The 11220-nt window shown below is 34.7% G+C and overlaps 1 protein-coding gene across 1 annotated transcript; it reads right to left on the minus strand.

Annotated features, from left to right (window-relative positions):
• Positions 1 to 747: 747 nt before the first annotated feature.
• Positions 748 to 9218, minus strand: LOC126723216 (ranBP2-type zinc finger protein At1g67325-like). Its single transcript, XM_050426533.1, has 7 exons — positions 8943 to 9218; positions 8605 to 8650; positions 7412 to 7524; positions 3584 to 3782; positions 2734 to 2847; positions 1605 to 1717; positions 748 to 1110 (listed from the first exon to the last, which is right to left on the minus strand). Exons 1-7 carry the CDS (start codon positions 8955 to 8957, stop codon positions 976 to 978), a joined length of 735 nt encoding a protein of 244 aa, XP_050282490.1. The 5' UTR covers positions 8958 to 9218; the 3' UTR covers positions 748 to 975.
• Positions 9219 to 11220: the final 2002 nt, after the last annotated feature.

An 11220-nucleotide genomic window follows, 5' to 3' on the forward strand; every position in this document is an offset into this window, starting at 1 on the left:
ACAAACATAATCACAATAAATTATATTAATAACTATTATAATTATCAAATTTCATATTTCATTTTTTTTAAGTTATATTATATTAGAACTTTTTTATGTATTGCACAGGTTACCGACTAATTTACCTCAATTTGGTTGGTTCAAATACATTAACTAACTTGTACCAAAAAAAAACATTAATTTACAAAAGAGCTGGTATAAAATTCAACATATGAAAACATGCGTCTAAATGCAGCATCAATCCACGTAAAATAGAATCAGCTCAAATGCTCACCCTTTTTTTTTCTATTTTTTAAGCTCAAATGCTCACTTAACTTCAATAATTATGTACCTTAGGCCAAAAAAACTAAATTAGCCGTGTCTTGCTTGAAGGTTTTTAGCTCCTCCTACCCTACTGTAAAAAAATGCAACTTGCACTGCATGGGTCTACCTTCACGGCCATTCGTTCCCACAATCGGAACAGATTTTCTCAAAATTTAACATTTTGATTGTAGATTTTTCATCACAAAAACTATTATATTTGTTGCATTTCAAGGAGATGACTATGGATTTTGAAGGACCAATAACAACCTACACCAAATATTAAGGACCAAAAATATAATTCAACCATTTAAAGATGGATTTAGACATTTAGTTTACGACCTGATTTAAAAAAGGAACTTCCATAAACTTTTGGAAAAGCATAACCCTGACATATATATTATGAAATTGCTAAAAGCACTAATCCATCAACCACCCATTACTCAATGACCAAAGTTGCAGATTAGCAGCCATTCATACCAGAAGTTGCCCAGAGAAAAATAGAATAATAAAAATAAGATTACAAGTTGTCATGCTGACTATAAATCTGGTTCTTTTTTTTTTCAAAATATAAACATGGTTGTTTTTTCATTCTCTAGTACAACAAAGAATGATTTTCTAATACACACGGAATGGGTGGATTGAAGCTACCCATGCACACAATAGGGTAATTATCTAATTGCCAGTATTTGGCCTCTCATTTCCACAATCCTTGCGGTTGCAGACAGTTCGAAAGGGATAATTCAGATTGCCACATTTGCTACAACTCCAGCAGCCTTCAGGGGCACTAGAATTTGATTGGTTTGGGCCCTGCAAGGAATCATAAAGATGCATAATTAATGCAAGGTAATGAGCTATTAAACATGAAAACCAACATCATGTGCATAGCAATGTCAGAATATTTATACATAGATAGGTTGTCTTGGATTAAAAGGTGGTGGCAAAGGAAGTTTTCGATGGGTGATGGGCAACTGTGATGTGGATTGGAATGTTTTCAAACCACATGAAAACCAACATCATGTGCATGGCAACATCAGAATATTTATACATAGATATGTGGTCTTGGTTTGGAAGGAGGGGGCAACGGAAGTTTTCGATTGTGATGGGCCATTGTGAATTGGATTGGAATGTTTTCAAACCACGGATAATGAAGGGACAGACTACCATGAACAAGTTGTACATGCGTTGGGTCTGTGGTGGACTTTCTAGATTTTCCATCAAACTTAAGAACCACATACAAAAACTCTTTGGACATGTAAAAATGGTGAGCATCATAATAACAATTCCAGAAATAAATCACTTACAGAAGAAGGTCTGGGAGCCCCGCATTTCTTAATGTTGCAAGTGGTTCTGAAGGCAAAGTTAACATTGTCACATTTGGGGCAAATCCAATCCCCTTCATGTACACCATCTGGCCCTGCATATACAACCAGACGCAGCTTTCTAAGATAATTTACATACAGCACTGCTGATAGAAATACAAAAAGAGAGCATATTGAAGCCTGACTTTATGCTTGGGAGAAATCCAAGAGTTTAAGAAAATAGGACCAAAATCAGGGCCAACTTAGAAATATAACAAACAATCAAGCATCTTATAGACTAGGAAGCATGGGTGCGAATTCGGGTTCGGGTGCCGGTGCAGTGTGGCGACAAAGTAATTTTTGAAAAAGTAGGACACAAGTGCGGCAGGATACATTTATTAATTAATTATTAAATATATTTTTATTTATATTTTCTATATATTGCTAAGCATTTTTTTTCATATAATAGTAAACATATATCAATTTAAGAGCAATAGTAGATAATAGAGTAAATGCACAATCATTACATGATGTTCATAAATTAGAATACAATATTGAAAATTTGAAACTAAAACTAAATAAAAGATAAGTTTGAAATTAACTTCTTTTTTTAAGTATTTTGGTCCATAACAGGTCCTATTTCAGACCATTTCAGACCGAATCAGGCTACGTTGGTAAAAAAATTTCGCCAACGGATGTGCATCCAGGCCACACAGCGTGTCCTGCCAAGTCCAACGCAGGTGCACCAACGAAAATGGTGCATCCATGCTTCCTTTGCTTATAGACCAAGTAATACTTTACTATTAATCATTATTAACCACAGTTTCTTAAAGCATTGAAACAAAGAAATCAAAACAACGATATAAATTAAAAAATGACATGAGGTGGAGGATAATAAAAAAGGTAATTATTAATAATTAAAGTCTCACCCACCATCATTTATTTCAAACTAAAGACATAAACACAAACAAAAGGAAGTACAAAATACTGCATATAACTTCCAATAAACCATAAGATACTGTATCAATATTAATGTTCAACAAATAGATGATGATTGATCAGATTACAATTATAGTGGAAATGGAAAAATCTCAACAACAATGAAATTTAGGATACAAGATGGTGCAAATACCTCCACGACGTTTACGAGAGGCAGGATTATCAGGTAATACTCCTCCTGCCCATGGAGGTCTTTGAAAGCCAAATCCATATCCATTGACAGCAGGCCCTGGACTATAAGGCATACCTGATTCATTAAAAAACCATCAGTTATGCATACAGATGAAGCAGATGATTGAACATGCTTGACACAAACTTCTACATGATGCCATTTATCCTAATACATAATTTAGAGCTCCATCTGCAGGCACCCTCCCCTAGATCTTTCCCTAAGCCAAAACTCAGGATTGGCATTATGCTGCTAAACAAGTATTTCTGTCCAAGCCATTGCAGTAGCCTGATCACAAAAGCAACTGCAACACTGTAATGCTCATATGAGAAATTTCACTCCTGATCCATCCCCCCATTTAGCTCACCTCTATAGCCATGCCATTTGGGCAGTGGAAGGCAATGATCCATCTAGCCACCCAAAATTCCATTAATGCAGATAATATTTGTAGCGGTATAAATTTTTTCATTCTTACATAAAAGGTTATTGAAATGTCTTTGTACTAGCATACTTGAACTAGCACGTAAGGATATTCTCACGATAACTTAACTTCTACACATAGAAGTTCTAGTTATACATATAACAATCCCTCATTCACCTCTTCCTCCATAAATCAATTGCATTTAATGTTAAAATGTCTTGTATTAGCTATTAAATACATCTATGCTAAAAAACTAAAGTTTTAACCATTTCTTCACGCTTACAATTGCAGCATAAACTTTCCTCTGCTCCTATTTTTCTATTTATACTAAAATGTTCTTTATTTTAACAGCTGACTGTGAAAAGAATTTACAGGTCACAAAAGGAAAAGTACCTCCATATCCTCCAGGTGGAAATGTAGGCAGATGACCATATGGTCCATGAGCACCTGAAGGGAGACCATAGTCATAATGCAGTCCTGAATGTGGTACTGGGGATCCATACCTGCCAGACAATCCATATGGCAGTGGAGGAGCCCCAACACCTCCATAATAAAACGGAGGAGGGGCATTATAAGGGCTAATTGGAGCAGACTGCAGAAAAAGGAAATTATATGTTATACAAGTAATCAATCAGAATGAAAGTAGTATGCCAAAAAAGTTTCAGATTATATGAAGTACATTAACTCTATCTAGCAAGTATAGCAATAACGTGAAGAATAGGTTCTGGTCATTAGGTTTGGCAATCTACTAAGAAAACGATCTGAAACTATAGTGCATCTTTGTGTAAATTCACAGAATAAATTTCAATTCCATAACACCATATAAGAGACAATTACAATCCTTTTAAACATTAGAAAACTCTAATAAAAATTAATCCAAATCTTGGCTCTTAAAACCAGGCAAATTGAAACCCAACTATACTAAGACTCAAAATAAAAACAACTATTGATCAATTATCTTTGACCTGTAACAAAAGTATGGATTAAATATATTCAAATGTTGAATTTACTTCCCATTAGTTTAACATTTGGAAAACATGAAATGACATTCACTGGCGGAAAGTGTTGTATGCGTAAGAATAGCGGAGGAACATCTTCTTCATTGTTCAATGACTCAGATGCTGTACTGTAATACTGTTGGCAAGGGAAATATCATCGACATAGAATGACTACGATATGGAAGGTAGTTCTGTTAAGTTTTTGCGGGTAATTTGGTGTGAACGTAATAGTGAAATGTTTGAAGGTGTTGAATGTCCTCATCATGTCATCAAACAATCTGTATAGAGATTAGGGGTGTCAAATGGGTGGGTTTGGGGTGGGTATAATTGGGTTGGGTATATAAAACCCATTTAACTAATTACTTCTAATCCAAATCCAACACAACCCAATTATTATGGGTAAACCCCAACCCACCCAATTACCCAATTATCAAAATTACCAAAATGCCACTAAAGTGAAAATGACCAAAGTACTCTAAAATGTGAATTGGTGGGGCCTACAAGTTGTAAACGAGTTGAACAGCTCTCTCTGAGTTGACTCACTGTGTCACAACAGACCCAGCTCTATTGTTGTGGGCGAGCTGCCGTGCCAATGTAGCTATGAGAGGTCAAGTATGCCAACCCAGCATCAGAGACCCATTATTTTCTTCTACTCTGTACCCTTCTCCACCTGCAAACAAAGCCAACAACATACTCGCTTGAACGCATTCGACCCGAGGTGAACCAGTGCAAAACCGGCCGATCCCATCCGAGTTCTCCATTGAGTCAACGTTTCGTGCCTCTCGACTTGGTCCATGCCTTCACAGGCCACCACGTTGCATATCTGTTTCCCTAAGTACACCTCAGACATCACCTTATCCCCACTGTTCACCGATCCTTCCAGCAAGTCAAACATGGTCGAGTAGTAATGCAACGACTCAGTGAACCGGTCCAGGAAAACCGGCCTGTTATGGTTTGCTTCTTGCTCAACTACAGTCACGATTTCTGGCTTCATCTACTTCACCATTGACAACACTTTCTCAATCGCTCCGGGTCGAGCTAAAAGTTTGTGCAACTCGAACACCGAGTTAACTGCTACTGCCTCGACCTCACTTCAGCGCAAGCCATTAGAGCGTGGACAAGTCGAATTCCATTTTCTTGCAAGTCAATGAGGACTACTAGGTGAGTGGACTCGGTGGTGGGTAAGTTAAAAGCTGAGAATATAGAAGAGCCCGAGACAATCTCTGAGTTTAACTCGATTGAGGGTTTTAAACGTTTTCCGACTAAAACGTGATTGGAGGCCGAGAAAATGAGGACTAAAACGTGATTGGAGGCCAAGAAAATGAGGGAAAATGCTCGTGAAACCCCGAAACGTTTGAGGGCTGGGTTTCTTTTTTTCCTTTTCTTTTTTTTATGGGAAGGGTTGGGTTGAATTTGGGTCTATTGTTTTTGGGTTAAATGGGCTTCAATGGGTTTTTATTTAAAACCCAATAATAACTAGGTCTAATTGGGTTAATGCCCATTTAACCCAACTAATAATTGGGTGGGTTTGGGTTCAATTAGAGTGGGTGAGTTTGGGTGGACAAATGGGTTTGGGCTTACTTTGCCACCCCTAATAGAGATGCTTGTATGATTGGATGATTTCCCTTGGTAGTATTCCTTCTTGTCCTTTTCTAGAGTTCATAGACTATTTAAGTGTATTTTGGTGCACAAATTGTGTATTCAAACTGCTACATATTGTTTATTAAATTATTTTCCTTGTCAAAAAATGAAATGACATTCATTGGTACTGAGTGCAGAATTAAAGAATTGCAACCTTCCTTTTAAGTCATGGTCCATGGGATGTACTTATACAAATAGTCACTCTTCCCCTTTTTATGCAAAATTGAATACAAAGGCTAATGAACAAGCTCCCCCACCCCCCCGCAAAGTACCATAATATTTTGTTTTATTTATAAACAATGGCCCTCCAAGCATTTTGCAAATTTCATAAACTGCCTAATGCCAATGTTGACCAAATCCAAAAGATGTGTCCTGAATGTCTTATGAAACTGAGAAAGACTTAAGTAACATATCTGTCTCTATTATAAGCATTATTTATTTTTTACTAAAAATTATCATTAACAGAGTTGTATCTTTGAAAATTACGTTCTCACCAACACTGTTGATATTTTAGATTGTCCTAGACCTCACAAAGGGATGGAACTATAGAATGAGCTCTGGTTTCAGGTGTTAGACAACCCATGTTCTGCATTACAAGAGTCCAAGGACTAAATGACAAAGAAGAGTAATTAACTTATAAAGAGGAAAGCCTCTGCATTGGGTATATGCAAAGATTAATCCAATTTCACTTTTGTTATATCTATTACTAAATGAGTTCTTACTTCACCTTCGGGACATTATAACCTTTCTACCACTTCCATATATTCTTTTCCTTGTTCCAACACATGCCACACCATTGTATCATGAAGACAAATTCTGACATCCAAATTGAAATGATGAAAAAAGGCTTGATATGGAGATGGAACATGCAGTGGTAAAAAAATAAAAAAATAAAAAAACATAGAACCTAGCTGTGTATCTTCATAGACCAAGAATTGGATTAAAAAATAAGCAACCAAAGGGATGTTTTCTTCTTTATAAATCAAGAAGTTATACTTATCAAAAAAGAAAAGAAAAAAATCCAGAAGTTATGATGCTTAGCATTAGAGTTACAGGGAATAAAAAAAAAAACTCCAGTAAATTCTAACCAAACAACAGGCTGTCTAATCACCATTACCAAAGCACTTGCCTTGATTATTCAACAGGAAATTCTACGAAAATATTTAGAGTTATAATAAAATTACAAATGGAATTTCCTTTGGGGAGCTGGCCTCACCCAGCATATCCCTCCAACTCTGAACCGATTTAGTAAGCTACCTCATTGAGTATTATGGTGGCTTTTTCATGACTTTACTCATTTATATTATATTACCTCAGGTTGTCATTGTCTACACACCAGTCCCTTTGGTGTTCTTTTACCTACATTTAAGAGAAACAACAACCAAGACCCTAACCCTTTCATAATTTTTTTTTTTTTTTTAAAACAACTTAAAGGCCTAATCTCAAATCTGTGGATTCCACACAACCAAACCCTTACTGATTTCAGGACTTTGGTTCTTCACTTGACCACTACAAACCAATACCACACCTATTGCTTCAAAGGGAACTTTAAATGATTAATAAATAGAATCCTGCAACTTACTGGAGTGACAGGTGGTCGAGGAGCACCACATTTTCCACGATTGCAAACAACTCTAAACCCGAAGTTTACATTTCCACACTTAGGACAGGTCCAATCTCCATCATTCCGTGAAGCTGGCATAGGTAAGCATGATAATTTCAAACAACTGAATTGGAAAAGACAGATTACATGATAACAGACAGCTGGTAAGGGATAGATAATGAAATCGGTCCCTCAAAGAATGCTATAACCAATAAATGGCAGTGTTTACTATGTAGTAAACTGGTCCAAACTGGTAAATAGGTTATTTCAATTTTAAACCATTTGAACACAGGAACCTCACATACTTTTTTGAGTCTGTAAAAGATGAAAAAGAACCACCTATGAAATGTGAATAAAGCTATTAATTTATGATGGGAAACTCATTACTAGTCAGACCTAGTTACAAAGTGATAAAAACCATATGAATTACTTTGAGCACCTACCCATTGTTCTAGAATATAAGGTCAAATCAACTAATTAAAACCTCTAGTGTCTGCTATCTTTAGTCAACCAAGATGGAATCATCATCTATATCAAAATAAAAACTCTAGTTCAACTCTTGCATAATTGCTTTATTAATCTCCGGCATCGTTTCTCAAAATGGTTTTCCTTTAAGAAAGGCATAATTTATCCCAAAGAAAAACACCAATAACAGAACCAGGCTAGATAGTGAATCCCAAATTGCACACTGCCTAGAAAATACCTTAAAAGAATGCCTATTAAACAGGGAACAACATAAAAAAGAATCCAACATCTCATACTGACAACAGCATGATGAAACTTACAAAGGCATTAAATTGATTCCAACACACATAAAAATGCACTCACCTACTTCTAATTTAATTTGCACTACGCCAAAATACATTATTGGTCCCTAAGTTATAGTCCATGAATGATTTTAGTGATCGCTTTGTGATTTCTTTTAGTTCCTAACATACTTAAAGTGATCGCTTGTGGTCCCTAATGTGTCTAACAAAGTGATGGTATGCCTGCTTAAATTTTGGTCACATCGTCTAACGGCCTAAATGTGTTCAATTTCAGGCACTAAACATATTTTCAAACATGACCCACATACAAAAACATCAAAAAAAATCCACACTAGCAGTCTAGCACACATAAATGCTTAAAACCAATACTACAATCAATAACGAAAACTACTGAGTTCAACTTACCATCATTCCGAGACCTTTTCGACCCGAATGGACCCCGGTTATCAACCTATGCAAGATTCACAATCTCAGATACCACAACACAGTTAAGAAAATAAATAAATAAATAAATATTAAGTACATAGCAGCCAAAAAGAAAAATACCCATGCGAGTAAGAGGGAGATATTGAAGATTAAAAGAGAATTTAAACACACTCAAACACTATTCAAGTACTTCAAACATAAAATATTAGGCTTACATATTTGTACACACACAAAAACAAACAGACATAGATGCATATATATATATATATATACACAAATACATATATAAGTTCCAGAGAAAGATGAGGAGGACCCACCTTGGTAGAAGCCATTAACAGAGTTGAGAAACTTGGTTTGAGGGCAGAGAGAGGGTTTAAGAGAGAGAGAGAGAGAATATAGAGGAAAAAGGAAGGGGCTTTCTTGGTTTGGGAGTATTTGGGTGCGAGGGAATTGTGGTGTTTATAGGAATTATGGAATATTCCAGTCTCTGGGTCTGTTTGCAAAAAACCAGGGTAGAAGTAGAAGAAAGAAAACCCCAGTCTCCAACCGCGTGGACTTTAGGGTTTATTGGTACGGATAGATTAATAATGGAACAGAAATAGAAGAATGAATGATTGTGTATGGAAATTAAGGGGGAAATTTTTATCTTTTTTTTTAACAAAGTAAAATAAATTATAAAAATAAAAACCTCAAAAATCTTACCTGTAAATTTGAAAAGCTGAGGTGGAATAATTATTTTAAAATTTTGTAAGTGGATTGATGACATGGCCTAATCTTAATCATTCGTTGTAAAACATAGAGGTTTTTTTTTTTTTTTTTTTTTTTGGATAATGTAAAACATAGAGTTAACTCTATGATATCTCTATCACAATATGGGTGGGGATTGGGATCTGGTGCAATAATTAAGACTATTACACAATGCAATTCCTCTCACATGGATTTCACTTTTTCGAAATTTTTAACTTTTTTTTTCAAACTCTTAACTACTTTTGTAACTTCCTTGATCCAATAGTTAATATCAAAAGTTATCTTTTTAACTTTTCATGGATTTTACTTTTTCAAAATTTTTAACTTTTTTCAACTCTTAAATTTTTTTTACTTTTTTTACTTCTTTAATCTATTGGTTGATATCAAAAGTTATCTTTTTAACGTTTGATTTGAATTATTGAGAAGGTATTGCATGCTGCAATAATCTTGAGCTATTGCACTAAATCTCAATCCTACTTATGAATTCCACACATATGGACCCAGATGTCTCATGAGTCATGAGACCATCTTATAAGACAACTTTGAAAATCGTGGGTTGCTTTAAATTTCATATTTTAAAAGTTTTGGATTTTTCATTTTAATTTAATTTTTAGAAACTAACTTGGGTCTAGTGTTTATGTGTATTGGACCTATTAAGATGCAGTGTACACTAGATCCAATCATTGCCCTTTTTTTGAACACAGTCAAATTGGAGCTCATTTACAAACTAGATTATATGTTTATGCCTATTTATTTTTCTTGTCAAATATTTTCAAGTGTGTTCATGAATTACTTGATTAAAACATAGTAAACACCATAACTAACATTCTTTACCCATTCACCCATCCATATTAATAATTAACAACTATACTATAGTAAAAATATATATTATTTGAGTAAATTATATAGAATTTTTTTTTTTTTGGTTTATACATTTGTAAAATTAGATTTACCAACCGTTAAAAATTATATATAAGTATCTTATAACCCTTGCATATGTAGGTGTGCAACACACACACGCGCGCGCGCACGCACACGAATTTGCATGTAAACAATAATTGACACACAATTATAGAATAATTGGAATGACATTTAGAATAAGATATGAGTGCATTTAAAGTCTAAAGATACTTTCCTTGGTGATAAATAATAGAATAATTAGAATGACACTTGGCACAAAATCAAAGTGCAATTAAAATTTAATTTAGAGTCTTGATTGAACTTTTTCTCAACTGCTACTTTTACATATAATATAATATATGATTTTTATTACGAAATGGATTATTTATTTTGTTTATATTATCAATAAATTACAAATTATAATATGATATCTTATAAACTTGTTTACATTTACACAATTCAATATCAAAAGAAATGTTTATGTAAATATAGTTTTCTGTGTTTTTTAGTGTTTGATAGCATCAGAAAAAATGAGTCAAATGAAAACTATCTTAGGTCAATATAAAAAGTATGACTTATTTTTATAAATTGTTTTCCATTAATTTTTTGTAAAAAACAACTTTATCTCACAACAAGCTAAATAAGGGAAGTTAGGAGATTGTTTTTTTAACTCAGTTAAGGTTGCTACTAAATATAGGAAAATGAGATAATTTTAGAGAAAATACATTTTAGAAAATGATTCATTTTCTAGAAAACATTATTACCGAAACAATTAGGGATGGCAACGGGTCGGGTTTGGGCCGGGTTTTTCCATATCCGGACCCGACCCGCGGGTCTGTTTCAGAAATCCGAACCCGACCCGTTTATTAAACGAGTTTTTTTCTTTACCCCAAACCCGTCCCGTCGGGCCTCCATGGGCCCCGCAGTCCCCGTCCCTCATGCCCAGCC

The sequence above is a fragment of the Quercus robur genome, chromosome 4 (genome assembly GCF_932294415.1).
Source record: "Quercus robur chromosome 4, dhQueRobu3.1, whole genome shotgun sequence".
Taxonomy (NCBI): domain Eukaryota; kingdom Viridiplantae; phylum Streptophyta; class Magnoliopsida; order Fagales; family Fagaceae; genus Quercus; species Quercus robur.